Below are 20,322 nucleotides of genomic sequence, written 5' to 3'. Positions count from 1 at the left end.
AGGCAGGAAACCTCAGTTGAATGTGCTTGACCTTTGAGCCCTCAGATGGCATTGCATAAGAAACCGTCATGCTGTGGTGTTAAATATAGCCACATGGGCTCAGGAGCACTTCAGAAAACCGCTGTCACTTAACATAGTCTGCCGCTGCATCAATAAATGTAACTTGAATCTGTGTTACTCAAGGAAAGAGCTATTCGTCAATTCTATGCAGTGATACCATGGGGCTCTCTGGGCCAGAGCTCATCTCAGAAAGAGTGGAAATGTGTGCTGTGGTCAGATGAGTCCACATTTTCATTTGTTTCTGGGAAAAAGGAACATCGAGTTCTCAGTCACAAAGACCAAAGGGACCATCCAGACTTTCATCAGTGACAGATGTAAAAGCAAACGTCATGGTACTGGGGTGCAGCAGAGCAAACGGCACGGGTGACTGGCATATGTGCAAAGGTACCACTGACATGGAGGCATATATTGAAATTGTACAGAGACATACTGCCATCAAGATGACATCTTTCATGGGAAGTCCATAGTTAATAGATCAAGACAGTGGCAGGTCTTGTTCTGCATGTGCTACAACATCGTGGTTTCGTAGACACAGAATGAATGTGCTAGATCAGTCCAGATCAGTCTCCTATTGAAAATGTATGACCAGTCATGAAACGGAGAATCAGACAATGACGATCAGAGACTGCTGAGCATCTGAAGTCTTGTATCAAGTGAGATTGGACAAAAATTTTGCTTGCAAAACTTTAAAAGTTAGTATCCTCAATTCCCAAACAATTATACATTGTAATTAAAAGGAAAGTTGATGTGACACAGTGGTAAACATGCCTCTGTCCTAACTGTTTTGGAGTATGTTGCAGCCATCAAAATCAAAATTTGTTTAGATTTACAAAATAAAATTAAGTTGGTCAGTGAAAACATTGGATTTTTTTTCTTAGACAATTAAATAAAGGTTAAAGACAAATTTGCCAGCACCTTAATAAATCAATAGCTGGAGCTGAAATATGTGCAAAATAGATACAACCCCAATATATATATATATATATATATATATATATATATATATATTCCTTTATCAGTAGTATAGTGATGTATGATACATAGATCACAGAAATTACTTTCAAATCAAGCAGATTTCTGTCGGTCAGTGTAAGAAATTGCCTCGATCAACTTGAACACAATGCACAATCTGTGTTGGGAAATTGAAGTGAACGATTACTGTACCATGCTGTGAAGCTGTACCTTATCAGACTCAATAAAACACTATGCTGAGTTGAAACATAAATAGCAGCTGATAGGCAATAATATTAGGGAATAATACTTACTGTACATTTCCCACTTCTGGAGGGCCCTCCAATAAAATTGGTCACTGGCAAAACATTGGCCACATGGTTGATGCTGTGGTACTCATTAATTTAATTTCTTTAATTTGGATTGGATTAAACAGGATATGAAGGCACTGGTCTGACAGAAATCATTAAGCAGATTGAAGAGAGTATACAGGTACAGATGGATCGCTGGAGTTTGCAAGTCATTCCAGCAGATATGGAAGACGAGGGCGACCCAGTGCCTAATGATATCATTAACAATTATTTCTCTCTTGGTGTGGTGAGTGCCTTTTAATTTCCTCTTGATGGATTTTGAGTCATTTGGCTCTTAGAATAGAGGGACTCTTTTTCTGTATTTGGCAGGTATATTGCATTCGTGTCAATAATTTCGGTGGTTCCTTCAACAGGATGCATCTATAGCACACCAGTTTCATGTGATGAGAGAGAAGCAACCACAGAAGTTCAATAGTAGGTCAGGATCTGAAATGTGCTTAGTACATTGTGTTGTGTTTTGACAACGTTTTTTGCATTTATTGCTTAGTTTAGTTCTAACTGTCCTACATTTATTTGTTTTCTGACATGAAAGAGCCAGAAATAAGCTGTGGTATTTTCAACTCGCAACATCTGAGACCATTTCAGCTTCCTGCAGGAACCTCAAGGAATGTCTCACCATTGAGGTAAATGATTGTTTAATAGTTACACAGGATTTCCATTGACTTTTCTCACTATAAAGTCTACAAACAAAGTTATTAAATGTTTTCGCCATTGATGCCCAGGAATAAGAAGGTGATTTAACATACCTTTTTTTGCAGGACATGTCACACATTTTATTTTAGTAAGGAGCCTTCCATCACATGACATTAGAGCTTATTTAACCCTATAAAGCCTATGGTATTATATTTGATATATGGCATTATATAAGGCATTTAATTTATCAACGTGATCAATGTGATCTACTACATTCCTTCTGTTGTCTGATTGACAGTACTGATTGACAATACTTTTTTAGCAAGTAAAAGGCCTTTGTTATAAAACGGATAGTTCCGGTCCTTGATTCTGATTGGTTGAGCCGAAGCTGTTGTAAATTACTCTACAAACATAGACCTTTGTTTACTTCTGTGTGTAGCTCGGCAACCACTTTGTTGCAACCACAACTGATTCTGAGGAACTACATTGTTTGGTGGAAGAATGCTGTTTTTATTATCATTACACTTTATTTGCTCTGTTTTATTCCACTTCGCGTCATGCCTAACAACGCACCTTAGCTGTTATAAATTCACTGTAAACCACGGCTTCTTGGGGCTTATTGCTTTATTGTATATACGTTCAATGAACTGTTCCATTTAAAAACAAAAATAGACTAAATTTTCATATGTCTGGCAGGGTTAATGTGTAATGAGTAAAACAATAAAAAAAAAAAAAGATACATGAAACAACATGTGAAAGGTAACATAAAAATATCAAACAATTAAAACATTCTAACGTACAAGAATAGTAATTAACAAATTGTAAAAAGTGAGTGTAAAAAACTAAAAAAAAAAAAAAGTGACAAACCTGACCATTTATTTATTAATATTTATGACTAAATATTCTTGTCCCGATAAGTAGTTTCTTTATATAGTTGTCTTTTGTCTTATTTTTGTCACATGTCTTGCTTTCAATGAGGTGTTTCAAAATGAGCTGTAGTGTCAATGTCACTGTAGTGTTGTGGAGTTCCAGTCGAACTGAGCAGACTCTCATTGGAGGGCATTGCTGTCCTGAACATTCCCAGCATGCACGGTGGTTCAAACCTGTGGGGAGAAACAAAGAGTGCTGAGAAACTAAAGAAGCGGCAAGAGGTCACTGTTGATCCTGATGCTCTTGAGATGTGCTCACAGTGTAAGCAAATTCGTATTACAATTAAAAAAGAATCAAATCACCAACAATTCTAAGGTTAGATGTCTACTTAAGAGGGAAAGTTGACTATTGTTTGTTGGCCTTAATAAATGCTAGTTATTCTTACATTTGGTGGGACTAAAAAGAAAGTTGTTTCAGAGCAAATGATTACATTTTACAGTAAGAATGAACATTTTTCTTTTAAATAACATGAACCAGTGAGTTCACATTAACACCAGGTGTCTATTAATAAAGTAAATAGTAATTTTTGATTTCAAATACTGTATAATTCATGGTTGTTTGATGATGCCCTTGTTGGCAAAATGTCACGATCATCACTTATGATAGTCTTTTACACTAAAAGCTATTTATACTTGTAGATATGAATGATAAACTCCTGGAGGTTGTGGGGCTGGAGAGTGTTGTGGAAATGGGTCAGATTTACACTGGCTTGAAGAGTAAAGCACATCGTCTGGCTCAGGCTGCTCACATCACTATCAGGTAATAGAAAAGCCTCTTACAAACTCTAGTGAAATTAAAGGATTAGTTCACTTCCAGAATAAACATTCCCGGATGATTTACTCACCCCCATGTCATCCAAGATGTTCATGTCTTTCTGTCTTCAGTCGCAAAGAAATTAAGGTGTTTGAGGAAAACATTCCAGGATTTTTCTCTGTATAATGGACTTCAGTGGGGACCAACGGGCAGAAGGTCCAAATTGCAGTTTCAGTGCAGCTTCAAAGGGCTCTACACGATCCCAGCCGAGGAATAAGGGTCTTATGTAGCGAAACGATCGGCCATTTTCTTAAAAAAAAATATATATATATATACTTTTTAACCACAAATGCACATCTTGCACTAGCTCCGCGATGCGTGTCTGCAAAAGGTCATGCACGGTTAGCTCTTCGTCTGTGTACTCCGGTTCAAAAAGGTTGGTATCTCATTTTCTCCTCCAACTTCAAAATCGTTCGACATTGTTGTTTTACCTTTTTTTGTAAAGGGTGTTTGACTTTCTTTGCACATTCGCTTTGTAAACACTGGGTCAGTACTTCTGCTTCTGTCACGCGTGACCTTTCCAATGTGGTTACGTAATGTAATGAAGTCGAGCTAGTGCAAGACAAACATTTGTGGTTAAAAGGTATATAAGTTTTTTTTTTTTTTTAAGAAAATAGTCAGATCGTTTCGCTATAAGACACTTATTCCTCGGCTGGGATCGTGTAGAGCCCTTTGAAGCTGCACTGAAACAGCAATTTGGACCTTCAGCCCGTTGGTCCCCATTAAAGTCCATTATAAAAATCCTGGAATGTTTTCCTCAGACACCTTAATTACTTTGCGACTGAAGACAGAAAGACATGAACATCTTGGATGACATGGGGGTGAGTAAATTATCAGAAACTTTTTATTCTGGAAGTGAACTAATCCTTTAACACTTTGATCAACATTATTAATATGCATTACTGAAAAGGCTTACGAGCACTAGTGAAAAAAATTAAGACATTGATCAACGTTAGTGAAAATCTTTCATATGCATTATCGAAAAACTTTTTACAAACACTAATGAAATGCATCAACTATGGCCTATATGGCCCCTCATACGGTAAAGCAAGATGATATTTCACCAAATGTATTTTAGTATATTTTGTACTGCAATAAGGATTGTAGATTTCAAATTATTTGAATATTGTACGTTGAGCTGCAGTGCATGATACAGCATTGCTTTTACTTCTCTTTTCTCTAGAACATATAAAACTCTGCCCATGCAGATTGATGGAGAGCCGTGGATGCAGCCTCCATGTACGGTAAGTGTGCCGTTTGGACAACCTAAACGGACGATGAACTGTGAAGATTTTCATGCATCCAGGTTATCATAGTGTGTCAATGTTAATATGTTTACAGTGATTCCTCATTAACTGAAATGTTTCATTATGCATCAATTGTATGTTATAAATGTGGGTTGTCTGGCCAAAAAAAAAAAGACACTATTTGGACATAAGTAATTTCAGTTAATGAAGAGTCTAGGATTGGATTATTATTGCAGTGATTAACATGTTTCTGGCATGTTACATGTTTTGCAACAATTCTTTTAACTGATGCAGTGCGTAGCTTTTTACTTCTCAACCACCCTTGTTGGAAGATGTACCCATGTTCATAATCCAAGATGACAATGCCAAGATTCACTGGACCTAAATTGTGAAATAGCAGCTCTGTGAGCACGAGGAATCATTTTCATGTATGAATTGGCCACCACAGAGTCCTGAGCTTAACCCTACTGAAAGTCTCTAGGATGTGCTGGAGTCTGCTTTACAGAGTGGCTCGACTCGACTCTCCCATTGTCAATACAAGATGCTGGCCAAAAATTAATGCAACTCTTGATGGAAATAAATGTTGTGACATTGCTTAAAGGGGTCCTATTGTGCTCTTTTGCAAAGTCTTGATTTTGTTTTGGGGTATTTTTGAAAAGTGATTTCTGTTAAATAAAATATCTCCCTTTGAAGTGGACTTTGAGCTTTGTATCTCTGCAGATCTTTTTTATGCTCAAACAGCAACATTACAGACTAACTAAAGTTGAAAAAGTGAAAAAGCGTAATAGGACCCCTTTAATGTTGTTGAAGCAATGGCACAAAGACAGAACACAATGTTATCAAAGCTAAAGGTGGTCCAATGAAATATTAGGCCAGGTAGTGTAAGGTCTACTCCAGCACGTCCCAAAGACTTTCAGTGGAGTTAAGCTCAGGACTGTGGTTGCTTGTCTTTCACAGTTTGAGCCTGATGAATCTTGCCATTGTCATCCTGGAATGTGAACATGGGTATGTCTTCCAACATGGTTGCTTGAGAAATAAAAAGCTACACACTGCATCAGTTAGGGTTAAAATAATTATTGCCAAACATGCCAGAAACATATTAATCGCTGCAATAATGATTCAGTCCTAAAGTTTTGAGTATTTGCTTATTTAAATCCAGATGGTGACTTTTTACATTTTGTTTTGGCCAGGCAGCATATATTATCATTGTTAGGAGATGAATGACGCAGAATCAGTTCCAAAGAATACTAACCACATTACTTAAGGCGAGAACTGTCAAAGAACTGAACTGAACTAAGGAAACTAACTAGGACAACAACCTAAACAAGAAACTGGGAACAGACACATGAACAAATACACAATGAAATTAAACATAATGCTGACAGAGGTACACATTATAGCATCACATGAATGAATCCCCTCCATTACCACATGCTGAGTATTGTGATTATTCTGTGATGATCTCTAACATTCATACTCCAGGGGCCTCATTTATAAAGCGTGCGTACGCACAGATTTGATCTTAGAGTGTGCGTACGCTTAAATCCACGCCAGCACTCATATTTATAAAAACTGCCTTTGACGTAGAAAAGTGCTTAGCGTCACGTCAGGGCCTGAGCAGATGTAGGCCCTACGCACTTTTTTTTTGTCGGAGTACTGCAGGTTTTTGGAAATGCAAGCTGTTCTTGCGGCTCGCTATTCTAAATTAAAGAATTTGGATGATGACTGGTGATCTTTTATATGTTAAAGACATTAATTGGGAGTCTTTTACAAGGCAGAGAGCTGAAACCATTTGCGCGCAAGTTCAAGATCATTTGCGATTCATAGATTTCACATCTGAAAGAGAAGTGTATGTGCGTTTTCTGTGCGTACGATCATTCTATGAATCGCACGTACGCATATCTGAGAGATGATCGTAAGATCAAATTTAGGATGGTTTCTGCGCAACATTTTATAAATGAGGCCCCAGATTTCATTTTTGCTGGATAAAATACAGGGGGTAAGGTGAATAACAGATGTTTGAACCTTCAAGCTGCATTATGTGAAGTGATTTTTGCTGTAGCTATATGTACTTTCTAATTAACATTAAAACTGATGTCTGTCTATCTGTCTATCTGTAGATTCATATCACACACAAAAATCAGGCTAATATGTTGATGGCTCCTCCTGCTAAATCACTGGGATGCTTCCCCAAGTAAAACAGAAGCCTGAAGATCACAGCACAAAAGATCAAGTAGATGAGAAATGAGAATATATTTTAGAACATTATACCTTTTGTAATGTAGCACTGTATATTGTGCTATAATAGTAAACATTTTACTTTTATAGCCTATGAAAAGATCTTTTTAAAATATTTTTTTTTTCTTGCCTTCATTGCACTAGGCTTGTGTTCATCTTTACTGCTAATTTGTTTGGCACATAAATTATGTATTTTCTGTTAGTTAAGAATACTTTTACAGAAGTAGTCCTAGTATCTCACACGATTGTTTGTGATTGGTAACACATTACAACAAGGCTGTATACATTACCAACTGCACATGTAACATGTATTAGAAGATATTGCATACATAAATGATGTTTTATGAATGAATGAATATATTTTCAGACATTTTTCATCTTGTTTGATGTTAATTTATAATTTGAATTTTGTTCACTGTTATAGATAAGTTTAGTTCTTCATTGTGCTGTCACTTTATTGTTATTAAAAATGAACTGGTAGTTCCTGTTAACTATTGTATAATGTTTATGTACACACAACCTTGTAGCAGTGAAACCAACACTTTTAATAAATAATCATACCGTGCTTTCATAGATTATCCTAGAATATCATGCGACTTTTCTTCACTGAATTGTTCTCTTTCTCTTAACTTCAGTGGTGACTGAAATCTAATTTCAATGTATTAATCACAGTTGTGTTTGGTGCTGTCTTAAGGTATTACGTGACAGTTGTGAAGGAGATTGTAATTAACACATTTTAAATATGATTCCACTGTATTTCTACTAAATAAATGCATAAATGAAAATATTTTGTTGCCTGTGTTTTTGCACATGCGATATGTTTGCTTTGCAGTGAAAAAATGTTTTGCAATGTCATCAGAATCAAAAAGAGCTTTATTGCCAAGCGTGTTTGCACACACACAAGGAATTCATTCATCTTGGTGTAGAACAGACATAATGCAGGCATACATATAATTTAAGGTAATAAAACACTAATAATAAAGAGAACAGACAATAAATTAATAATAATAATAACAATATAGTAATAAAATATAGAGAAAAATAAAATATCAGTAGACAGAATTGTGAATGTGCATTTGTGCTATTTACAGATGATAAGTTTTGATAAGATGTTAATAAATAAATATGTAAATTACTAAATTATTATTAAATTATTCATACAATTAAAAAGATTTGACCTTCTCTAATGTAAATAACACATGAAATCACCTAAGGCAAATCATTATTATTTTTTTCTAAAACGTTTTAGATTTGTTTTTAAAAATGTTACTAATTGTTTCACCTATAAAGTTTGCAAAATGATAAAACTGAATGTTAGCGTTCGCATTTCACATTAAAAATGTCTTTTAATATTCGCCTTAGTTAAAAAAAAAAAATAATTATTTCTTCTTCTTGGCTCCTCCTTTATCTCTAATCTATGGTTTGTACTGTGATAGCTTTCATTTATTTTATAGCCACAAAGAAAATCATTTTTAGCAACGCAAAACAGAAACATCTCTCCTTTTCTTCTTGTTAGCAAGTAGTGACGACGAAAGCTTAGCTTATGAATATTAATGAGGTCTTTGAGTTGTCTGGGTAACCTTCCCGGTGCGTTCAATAATTAATATTCATGAGACAATGCATGGTTCTTCTAATTGGCTAGCTTTTCAGGGGCCGTCTCTCTTTCAGCAAATCAGTAAGGTGTGTTGGGTAAACGTCACGAAGCGTAGTTAATATTAATGTTGTTTGGTCACGTGACAGATGTCCCATCTGTCACTCCAGAACTCAGCTATAGGCGCCTGGTGGCATCGGAACTGACACCTGAATTTCGGCCAGCATGATATTTTATGTTAATTTCTAAGGGATCGCTTCTGATTTCATATATTTTGCTCTGATTCTGAATTGACTCGTTATTATTAACATTAACAGGAGATTAGAGGTATTGTGTCTCTTGCTGAAAATAGGTTATGGGTGCTGTGTTGGGGACCCTGACTAGTTGGGCAAGTCGGTTTGCTTTTTTATGTATGAATTCACATTTTGTTTAGATTGTAATGAAACTTTTCATGAATCAAAACATTTTATTTATATGTAATGAAAGCAGGATAGGTCAAGACAATCACCTGTTACTTACGCTCCTGCTTAACTGGATTATTGTTTCCTCTGACAGTCAGCAGCGGGCCTTTCAGTTACATCACGTCGATTATGTTTACAGGGTATATCAAAAAGGTTTATAATAATATAATATAATACAGGTGAGTAATTGAGAACAATATTAACAGTAGATGAAATCTACAGAATAATGTTCAACACAGGTAAATTCTTGAGAATATTATGAAACACATGTACTTCGTACACACATGTATTCTAAAGCAGTGGTTCTCCATCCTGGTCTGCAGTATTACAGCACTGCTCACAGTCCATGAAGTGAGTGAGTCCGACAACAGAGAGACGGAGGTCCAACATGAGCACGACCACGCTTGGCAGTCCCTGTTCTACAGAATATTATTCATATGATTAAGCGTAGGAGAATTCTATAGAATATTATTACACAGGTCTATAAAGAATATTCTGGAGATTATTAAACACATGCACTCTAGAGATCATTTTTAATTCCTGGTGTTCTGGTGTGTTCTAGTGTTGCCCATAACGACATCAAGCACATGGTTTAGCTGCAGGCGTTGTGCACATGGCTTCTCAAGGTGACAGTAGTATTAAGTTGTTTACAACAGACTGAGCTATCTCAGATCTCACATCAGCTGTTTTAAATCTGGGCGTCTAATTCATAAACAGTCTCTTAGAGGTCTTAACAGCACTAACGGTCTTAACATTAACATCTATCAATTCCATATCCAGTGTGCTTATACTTGCACCATTTGCTTTTAATACAGCAGAAAGTCTTTTTGCATAAGAGTCTATCATCTTGATTTTTGTCCTTTTATTAATTCTTTATAAAAGGTTTCTTGTCTTTGCAACCATGCAGCATGTCTTCGATGCAGATGCTGCCCACAGATCAAGAAGTCTATTGTTACCCGAATCATGTATGCCTTCATCCTTTTGCTTGGTACCATCATTGCCTGTGTCCTGTTGTCACCTGGTGTTGAACAACAGCTTAAAAGAGTAAGAATGACTTATTTTGAAGCATTAGTAGAATTAGAAATAATCCAATACCTCAAGTGTGGGTTTTTGTTAAATGTGAACCAAAATCATCACAATTAAAAGAATCAAATACTTAAATTACTTCAGTCTGTGTGCATTGAATTGATCTAATACACGAGTTTCACAATTTGAGTTGAATTACTGAAATAAATGAAAAAAATTTATTGAGATGCACCTGTATACACCAAGAGGGGTTTTTACACTGTGTTGTAAGATTTGTGAAATGATTAACCAAATGCTCAAGAAGACTTTTGTCTCTCATGCCGAAATAAAATATTATGTAGTTCATTTGAAAGTTGGGGAAGTTTAATGGTTTAGCAGGATGCTGAAAGGACTTTCATTTCTTCATTCTTAGATCCCTGACTTTTGTCATGGAGGAGCAGGATCCGGTGTAGCAGGAATCGAGGCCAATGTTCAGTGTGAGATTTTTGTCGGCTATAAGGCTGTGTACCGGATTTGTTGTGGCATGAGTTTGTTCTTTCTCACGTTCTCCCTGCTCACGATCAATGTGAAGAACAGCCGAGATCCCAGAGCTGCAATCCACAATGGGTTAGTCCATTAAGATGACGTGGACCAAAATCCAAGAATTATTATAAACTTTATAAACTAGAAATTCTTCTTGTTGATTTGATTTACAATACATGTAATCTGTTTATTTCTAAACCACAGTTTGCGGAATTAATACTTAGTATTTTGTCATTTTATGAAACTACTGAGACATCTCTATATTTCATTAGGTTCTGGGTTTTCAAGATTGCAGCCATGGTTGCTGTCATTGTTGGTGCCTTCTATATCCCAGAGGGGCCTTTTACCCGAAGTAAGAACTGAAATCATTTTATAAATCTGATCTGATCAGTTGGTGATAATGTGAAGCTATATTTAATGTTTTTGTTGTTGTTGTTTTTATATAAATGTCATGAATACAATGTCCAAGTTGATATCTGTCATTAAATTATATCAGATATCACTGCAATAGGTGGTAGTTTATTAGAAGTCACTCTTGTTTCTGTGATAGTGCTCCGTAAAGAATAATCTTAGCCAATCGGATACCTTTCAGGTGAATCTTTGCCAATGATGAGACTACATGTTAATAATAAGGGTAAAGTGTTTGTGGAAGTCATTAATTTTGCAACTGACCCTTTGCTAAGCCTCAACTTGAAGGGGTAGGTCACCCAAAAATGAAAATTCTGTCATCACCCCTATGTCTTTTGTTCATTTTCGAAACACAAATGAAGATATTTTGAATGAAACCTAAGAGATGTTTGTACTGCAGAAGGTTCATAGAAAACATTGTAAAATTAATATTATAAAACGGATAGTTCCGGTCCTTGATTCTGATTGGCTGAGCCGCGTTCGAAGCTGTTGTAAATTACTCTACAAACACACACCTTTGTTTACTTCTGTGTGTTGCTCGGCAACCACTTTGATGCAACCACAACTGATTCTGAGGAACTACATTGTTTGGTGGTTTTTATTAATATCATTACACTTTATTTGCACTGTTTTATTTTGTGAAACCTTACTACGTATATGGAATAACCGTTTTATAAAAGCAATAAGCCCCGTGAAGCCGTGGTTTACAGTGAATTTATAACAGCTAAGGGGGTTTTAGGCACTAACAACCTAAAACTCTCTTAGCTGTTATAAATTCACTGTAAACCACGGCTTCTTGGGGCTTATTGCTTTATTTAATTGAGTGGTTTAATCCGAACAGTCGCTTTATGGTGTGTCAGGGAAGCACGCTTGAGCTTCCATTTACCATATGTGTGTTAATCAATGTTTATAAGCTCAAATTAATTATGTTCTTCAGATAAAGTGATTGTGTCTCTTCAGAGGACTTGGATTAAACCACTTGATACATGTGGAATACTTTTACTACGTCTTTTCATACTTTTTTAAGAGTGATAAAAAGTTTGGTTCTATGGATTTTCAGTGGATGGACAACAAACCTAGGGAAGTCGTGGCCTAATGGTTAGAGAGTCGGACTTGTAACCCAAAGGTTACCCAAAGGTGGGGGGAGTGAATGTACAGTGCTCTCTCCCACCTTCAATACCACGACTGAGGTGCCCTTGAGCAAGGCACCGGACCCCCAACTGCTCCCCGGGCGCCGCAGCAAAAAAATGGCTGCCCACTGCTCCAGGTGTGTGTTCAGGGTGTGTGTTCACTGCTGTGTGTGTGCACTTTGGATGGGATAAATGCAGAGCACTAATTCCTAGTATGGGTCACCATACTCGGCCACATGTCACAATGTTTGTGTTCTGAAGATGAACATAAGCCATGGACATTAGGGTGAGAAAATGATGACAGAACTTTCATTTTTGGGTGAACTATCCTTTCAAAAGTGTAACTATCACAAGGTACAGCTCTTGCCGTCCCGTCATATTGTCAGACAAGGTTTTTGACTTTTCTAGTATAAGTATATGGAAGTCCTGTGTGTTTAAATCATTGCATGCTGTCAATTAAAATATGTGTCAGCCCTCATTCCCAAATACACATGTATAACAACAGTAAGGACATTAATTGTTCTAATTTTACTTAACTATTTTTTTGAGCAGTTTGTACTTGGCGGAGGATTTTTTTATTCTGTTTATTATTATTATTAATGTAATAACTTATTGCGCATTGCTTATGCATCACCTCTAGTGCCATTGTTCTTCATCATTTAGTTCAGTTGAATGGGCAAAGGAAAAACAGTGTTTTTTGCATGTTTTTGGAGGTCTTCATGAATCATATGGTCTTTATTCTTCATGCCCAGCTCAATTTGGGTTTGCACAAAATCGAAGTTCATTTCTGTCTTTTTCTTTAGTGTGGTTTATTGTGGGCAGCTGTGGAGCATTTTGCTTTATTCTGATTCAGCTGGTTTTGCTTATTGACTTTGCCCACTCGTGGAACGAATCCTGGGTTGAAAAAATGGAAAAGGAAAACCGAAAGAGGTGGTATATAGGTAGGTAAACATGTTACGTATGTAAACCTATTTGTCATAATATGTATATTGAGTAATTTTACGCTCCTTCCTCCTAGCCTTGCTGTCGGTAACAGGAGTGAACTATATTCTGTCCTTCACGGCTGCAGTTCTCTGCTATAACATCTACGCTCAGCCAGAAGGATGCGTGCTTAACAAGTTCTTCATCTGCTTCAACATGTTATTATGTGTCATAGCTTCTGCTCTGTCTGTACTGCCCAGAATTCAGGTATTTACAGTTACAAGTGTTTTCTCTGAGACATTCGCTAGCCTGTACCTGACATATAAACGTTATTAAGCCACACAGTTGTCGTTTGAAATGACATCTTATGTATATTTCATGTTTAGTGAATCATTTATGCTCCCTTTGTGATTTATAGTCCAGTGAAATGAGATGTGTATAATTCTAGGAATACCAGCCCAGATCTGGTCTTCTTCAGTCATCCATTATGACTTTGTACACCATGTACTTCACCTGGTCAGCCATGACCAATGAGCCAGATTAGCAGCTTCACAAAGGTTTTTATACATTTAATCTCTGTCTTCTGTCATTGCTAAATTAGACCATGTGACTTAGTTGATATTCAGAATGTTTGACCTTGCTTTTAGCTGATACTTGGAAAGCTTGGAAAACTTCAGACGTTTGCTTTCAAATGGCTGAATTTGCTCAGTTTCAAGATCTGTCGTTTTGTTTGTGTGTCCATCCCTCATCTCCAGACCGCACATGCAACCCGAGTCTGATCAGCATCTTCCAGCAGATCACGTCCCCCGCAGTCGCCCCACTGGAGATGGAGAACCAGACTGCCGTCATCATTGTAGACATAGAGGAAACTGTGCCATCTGCCCCGTATTTGCAGTGGTGGGACGCTCAAAGCATCGTCGGACTGGCCATATTTGTTCTCTGCATTTTGTATTCAAGGTATAGTGTTTTTAATGTGATATATACAGTTGTTGTCTGGCACTCTTGCAATTTTTTCAGATAATTCATAATTTTCAAGTTTTCTCTTATGGCCACTTACAGTGCCACGGGCCTTAAACTTCATGATAACATTATGTATGGTGAAAACAGTGGCATCAAGGTCTTTGGAGATGTGCTTGTAGCCTTGAGATTGTCCATGCTTGGCTATGATCTAGTGCAGTGATGGGCAAATTTGGCCCTTCCAGGCCACTTTCCTGCAGAGATTTGATCCAACCCTGATATGACTCACCTGCCTGTAGCCTTCAAGTAGTCTTGAAGAAAATGATTAGCTGGTTCAGGTGTGTTTGATTAGGGTTGGAGCTAACTTCTGAAGGAAAGTGGCCTGGAAGGGCCAAGTTTACCCACCCCTGGTCTAGTGCCTGTTTTTCTTTCTTTCGTCTGTTCTTGTTTAAACAAGGTGACACAAAACAGGAAAAGTAATTTTTCCATTCTAACTGGCTGAATATGTGATTTTTGTACTGTAGGCTCCTAACAAGTGTAATGTGAAAAGATTTGCTTCAAATCAAATTATTTGTAACTACTCCTAGAAGGTGCCAGTAATATTGTTTGTATTAATTAATTCAGCTACACACCAACTCAGTTGTCACTATTTTTCTCAGAATTCTGAGTTTATATCTTGCAGTTATGACTTAATAACATGCAATTGCGAGTAAAGTCAGAATTTTGAGATATAAACTCGCAATTCTGAGAACATAGTCTTTTCCCCCCTCAAAATTGGACTTTAACTCGCAATTCTGACTTTATAACTCGCAATTGCGTGCAAAAAGTCGCTATTACCTTTTTTTTATTTATTTTTTTATTCAGTGGCGGAAACGGGCTTCCATAAAAGACAGACGTGTGGATGCCAGAAAATTATTTAAAAAAAATGTTTTTTTATTTTTTTTGAAAAAACTAACTGCCAGTAAAACTCTGGAACACATCTGAATAAATGAACATTATTTACCTATTTACTTTTACCTCGTACCTTGGATGCCAGAAAATTATTTAAAAAAAATGTTTTTTTATTTTTTTTGAAAAAACTAACTGCCAGTAAAACTGGAACACATCTGAATAAATGCACATTATTTACCTATTTACTTTTACCTCGTACCTTTTTTTTAATGGATAAGTTGGATAATTGATAAGTTGGACCAGATAACCAACAACTTTGAAGCATGCATGGGAATGTGTGTGTCCAAGCTTTTGACGAAGTTTTAATAGATTAATAAACATTCTTGAAGACATTATATTGAACACAACATAAGTATCCAGATGGGCCATACTAATGCTTATGCCATAAAGAGCTTTAATTTTTTTCTTCTTCACAGTATACGCTCTTCCAATACCAGTCAAGTTAATAAACTAACCTTAGCAGCTAAAGATACCACAGTCGTGGATGAAAGCTGCACAGTGAGTCCTGAGATAGCAGAAGAGGTCACAACACCAATTGTGGAGGACAATGAAAGAGACACTGTTCAGTACAGCTACGCTTTCTTTCACTTCATGCTGTTCCTGGCGTCTCTTTATATCATGATGACTCTCACCAACTGGTACAGGTGTGTGTTTTCCACTGATCACTGAAGTACGATGTAGAATTCTTGAACAATTTGAATAGAAAAGTAGAAACACACACAACAGTAGGCACTGTATATAATTATATGCTGAATTATATCATTGATTTTTATTGTCAAATCAGTCCTGATGCAGACTACAATGCCATGACGAGCAAGTGGCCGGCAGTGTGGGTGAAAATCTCATCCAGCTGGGTCTGTCTCTCATTATACACCTGGAGTCTGGTTGCTCCTATGATTCTCACCAACAGAGACTTCACCTAGATGCATTTCTGCAGAACACCTTTAAAAATCAAGGTTCTCTTCTTTCGCTACGGAAATCTATTTTTAAGAGTGTAATGTCCTACAGCCTTGATGCTCTTAGGAAAATACTGTTTGGTTTTTGTTTATATTTAATTTATCGTTTATTATAATGTTTTTATGGATTTTATTTTTGGACCATTTTGCCTAATAACCTCAGCCTGTGGTTAGGATGCTCTCTGTGCCATCAGCAGGAATGACAATGTATTTTATATTTCTTCTGTCGGCTTATTGCTTTAGATAAAACTTTTTTAATTTGTGCTTTTGATTTATGTTGAAAAAGTGTTTTATTTTTGTTGGTCAGGCAAAATGTACTGATCTCTCTATTTTTGTATCTTTACTGTATGTTTTGTATAAAAATGCTATATTTTCATCATTAAATCAAGGAGTACAGTGACAAAAGTGCATTATTTCTGATACAACAAGAGGCAGGAATGCAACATCGAGGATGCAAATATATTTAGGATAATTATCAAACAAGTTGTATTTTTGTACAACCAGAACAAATCTTGTATTACATGTACAATGTATTAATGAATTAACATTAGCATATTTAACAGTGTATTTACAATGATCTTTTTTTTTTATTTGGAGATAACTTGAGAATTCATGAACATTCTTATATTTGCATGTTTTTGTCATTGTTTTTATACCATCACAGCAGCTCTACCGTCATGTTTCTGTACAGACTACATCTCATCCCTCTCTCCTAACGCTGCTGTGATGTTTGCTGATCTTCTAGCAGAAGGATGCAATGCCTGATGAAATTTCTTTGAATATTAATCCTCAATTCTGATGTGTGAGTTTATGTTTCCAGGCTGCATCACAAGGACTAGTCCCCCAACTGAACCTGGTTTCTGCAAAGGGTTTTTTCTCCATCTATTTCTCCTTTCTCCGTACAATCTGTATGTTATAAAGCACTACTGTATATAAATAATGCTAATTTGACTTGACAATCAGTCATGAATGTCCAGAAACGGTATATTACTGATTTAAATGCACATTACAAAGGCGAAACGTGAATCCAGTTTTTTTATTGGTTTAATTCACAGGTCTTGGAAGCACACTGAACATGTTGATGTACGTGTTTACACATGTATTTTTAGTAGGGCTCAAATTCAGCTGCCATTTTTTGGCAATTATTATTGCACTATATTAATTATATGTAACCATAGATGAAGCAGTACAGTAAGAAAAAGAAAAAAAAAAAGTTACTCTTTGCCAAAATTCATTAAAAATCGATCAGGTTGGCCAGACATCAGTGGATTTCCACGTGTTTGAATCAGTCTTCAGTCGAGGGTGTGCATTTGTCTATTATGCACTCAGACTGAATTGGAGAATTTGAGTTTAAAGCATTCATTACGTTAATGTTCACTGTGTCGAACAACTTTACACATTCATGTACTTCAAAGAAGACTACACTTCCAACATCAAACTACAGCTGTAAGCTTGAAGCAAATCCTGTGTGAAACCATTTCAATGCCAGAATATATGGTGTAATGCACTTCATCCCACCATAGACCTCTTCCGACCTCTCAATCGAACTTCATCCAGTTTTTTGATGACCGCGGAGGACTTTTTGGATGAAGCAGAGTAACTTTTCAGAAGTCTCTCAAATAAAGTCTCTGTTCTGGGATGAGTGCTGAGAAAAGCTTTCTCCAACACGTACAGGTCAACGCCTTTATCTTCTGGTAGAGCAGAAATATAACTCAACCCAAAGTCGATCAGAACCAGCTTCATGTTCTGGTCTTCAGCTCCACTGACCAGAAGCATGTTGGAGGTGGTGAGATCACCATGGATGACATCTTCATCATGCATCTGAGCCAGGATTTCACCAATCTTGTCTGCTAGAGTCTGGAGATGCTGTGGGTTTTGTTCTGACGCTTGAGCCGATGCAATGTGGTCTCTTACTGACACTGAGTGAATAATATCCTCCAAGAAAATGCAATGAGTGGTGTAGTCAACAAAATAAACAACGGGTGCGCTGATACCTGGGACAAAGGAAACAGAAGTCGATCATATAGTGTAGATGTTAATTACATTTACATTTGTTCGTTTAGCAGATTAATAGTCTTAATATTTATGTATGCACTTATTTGCACTCATCAAAAAAGTAATTTGTCACCCCGCAGGACCCTTTAAAATCAGCTAAGAGGCAAATAGGCGTTTAAAAATATTCATAATAGTTATTTCCCTTATTGAAGCCTTAAAGGGACAGTTCACCTCAAAATAAAAATTCTGTCATCATTTACTCACCCTGACGTTGCTCCACACCTGTTCTGTCTTCTGATTAACACAAAAATATATTTTGAAGGATGTTGGTAACCAAAAAGTTGATGTTAGCCACTGATTTCTACAGTATTTTTTTTCTCCATATTATGCAAGTCAATGATTACCAGCAACTGCTTGGTTACTTACTCAAAATAACTTATTTTGCATTCAACAGCTAAAATTAATGCAGGTTTGGAACAACTTGAGGGTGAGTAAATAATGACAAAATTTTCATTTTTCATCCATCCCTTTAAGTAGTGCTGGGCGGTATACCGGTTCATACCGAATACCGGTGATTATTTTTGTTATGATATGAATTTTTAAAACACCGCAATACGTATGTCGTTAAAACAACGTTCGGAACGCGACACTGTTTGAAAGGGGTCTCTTTTCACTGTTGCACTGTGGTGAGGGAGCAGCTGTATGTGTTACTTACTAAGTGTGAAAGTTCCGAAACTGAAGCTGTAGAACTAATCGAACGTGATGACACAGGAGAACTCATCCACAATATCCACATTAAGATGCGCGTTAAATATCGCATGCGATTAATCGTGCAGCCCTACTTTTAAGTACATGGTCTTGTGACTTTTTCGTTTTCTCCTGATTTCCAAATACTTTCAGATGTTTTAACTCTTATTGTGATCAAGGTTAAGGTTAGGTTATTCTTTCTTGAGCGTATAGTTTAAATAATGTACCGTTTTTGATTAGTCAAATAAATATTTAACTTAATTCAAACAAGAATAAACAAATACAAAATAAAGCTCTGTATTCTGCCCTACAAATTTAGAATTTCAAATAAATTACAGTAGATTTTACAGATTTACAAATATTCTGCTCTCTTAAGTTTTAGGCTACAGATGCTGAGAAAAAAAAATATGATAGAGACGGAGACAATATTGTTTTATGCCTGTCAAATAAGTTATTTCTTGACTGCGTATATTGTACACAGTAGGTCCACTCAGTCTGCATTTACATGTAACGAGTGTGAACGATCAACCCTCTTGTTATTGTGAGAATGCAGCATCGACAGCTGACTGAAATGAAAGATTTATGACAGCAGCACTCGCTTGCAGTGTGCAGGCAGGCTCTGCTGTTGTAGTGCACTGACCTGCTCTCCTGCATCGCAGTATGGATCGCACCTCCTGAGTGGTTCTGCGGCGCGTCAGTTTCTCATCGACTTCAGGGTGGCGATATAATTTTGGGAATCTCTCTTTGATAATCACGGACCGACCCAAAAACGTACCTCGATAGACACGGGCTTCCGCGCCCTGTTTAATCATCTGTGCTTCCTTTAAATACGAGGGGACACTCGCTTTGACTGAGTCCGTGTGGGCCATGTTCCACCCTAAGCCTGCGACACACCACGTGCTCTCTGCTTCCGGGGAAAAATGCTACTTACGCTTCTTCTTTTATTCTAAACACAAGCGCATACCGCCACCTACCGTTCTAACTGTGTACTTGCATCATGCCAGAGCGCAGTCCTATTATAACCATTTTACATCTATAATCTCTTACTGTGTTTCCCCCACATTGTAGTGTCGTTGGTTTCTTCCTCGTCCCATAATCTTTAAAAAAAAAAAAAAAAAAACCTGACATACTGTAAACTATTACCCAAATTCCCATCAGTTATAGTGCATTTTTTACCTCACAGAATCACTCCTCACTTTTCTCTCTTCCACTCATCTACACGAAATGCTCTAGTATTGCTATGACACAAATGTTTTCGCAATTTAGAGTTTTTGCAGTGTAGTGTCCGAATCTAATAGGCTTTTTATGTCGACTTTAACGATTCTACTATCACCAGTCTTCATGACAGGCTGTCTGATTCTCTGGTGAAACTATTTAAAACAAAGATACTGCTATTTCTTAGATTAATTATGAA

General features: G+C 36.8%; 3 protein-coding genes across 3 annotated transcripts in view; 2 read left to right on the top strand and 1 right to left on the bottom strand.

Moving 5' to 3' along the window:
• Positions 1-7,989, top strand: part of LOC107696020 (diacylglycerol kinase alpha) — a 24,324-nt gene extending 16,335 nt beyond the window's left edge. The window contains 7 exon segments of the mRNA XM_074187043.1: positions 1,448-1,608; positions 1,736-1,800; positions 1,915-2,005; positions 3,032-3,206; positions 3,584-3,704; positions 4,942-5,002; positions 7,126-7,989. Coding sequence (XP_074043144.1) covers positions 1,448-1,608; positions 1,736-1,800; positions 1,915-2,005; positions 3,032-3,206; positions 3,584-3,704; positions 4,942-5,002; positions 7,126-7,203 — 752 coding nt within the window. The 3' untranslated portion in view covers positions 7,204-7,989.
• A 1,023-nt stretch (positions 7,990-9,012) lies between these two features.
• Positions 9,013-17,341, top strand: LOC107696033 (serine incorporator 1-like). The gene is made up of 10 exons (XM_016496171.1): positions 9,013-9,222; positions 10,178-10,339; positions 10,734-10,927; positions 11,116-11,195; positions 13,185-13,322; positions 13,400-13,569; positions 13,751-13,841; positions 14,058-14,259; positions 15,627-15,854; positions 15,995-17,341. Exons 1-10 carry the CDS (start codon positions 9,190-9,192, stop codon positions 16,131-16,133), a joined length of 1,437 nt encoding a protein of 478 aa, XP_016351657.1. The 5' UTR covers positions 9,013-9,189; the 3' UTR covers positions 16,134-17,341.
• Positions 17,238-20,257, bottom strand: LOC107696036 (TP53-regulating kinase-like). The gene is made up of 2 exons (XM_016496173.1): positions 19,549-20,257; positions 17,238-18,160 (listed from the first exon to the last, which is right to left on the bottom strand). The coding sequence occupies exons 1-2, from the start codon at positions 19,775-19,777 to the stop codon at positions 17,676-17,678; spliced, it is 714 nt and encodes a 237-aa protein (XP_016351659.1). The 5' UTR covers positions 19,778-20,257; the 3' UTR covers positions 17,238-17,675.
• Positions 20,258-20,322: the final 65 nt, after the last annotated feature.

Source organism: Sinocyclocheilus anshuiensis, unplaced genomic scaffold, assembly GCF_001515605.1.
Source record: "Sinocyclocheilus anshuiensis isolate Anshui unplaced genomic scaffold, SAMN03320099.WGS_v1.1 scaffold746, whole genome shotgun sequence".
Classification (NCBI taxonomy): domain Eukaryota; kingdom Metazoa; phylum Chordata; class Actinopteri; order Cypriniformes; family Cyprinidae; genus Sinocyclocheilus; species Sinocyclocheilus anshuiensis.
The sequence above is the reverse complement of the archived record's forward strand: the minus strand, read 5'-3'. Positions and strand labels throughout refer to the sequence as shown.

Coding starts and splice junctions, on each gene's coding strand:
- LOC107696036 (XM_016496173.1), bottom strand. CDS start 19,777: ATGGCCCACACGGACTCAGTCAAAGCGAGTGTCCCCTCGTATTTAAAG. Junction 18,161..19,548: donor ACTGCGATGCAGGAGAGCAG/GTCAGTGCACTA, acceptor CCTTTGTCCCAG/GTATCAGCGCACCCGTTGTT.
- LOC107696033 (XM_016496171.1), top strand. CDS start 9,190: ATGGGTGCTGTGTTGGGGACCCTGACTAGTTGG. Junction 9,223..10,177: donor TGGGGACCCTGACTAGTTGG/GCAAGTCGGTTT, acceptor TCTTTATAAAAG/GTTTCTTGTCTTTGCAACCA. Junction 10,928..11,115: donor AGAGCTGCAATCCACAATGG/GTTAGTCCATTA, acceptor ATATTTCATTAG/GTTCTGGGTTTTCAAGATTG.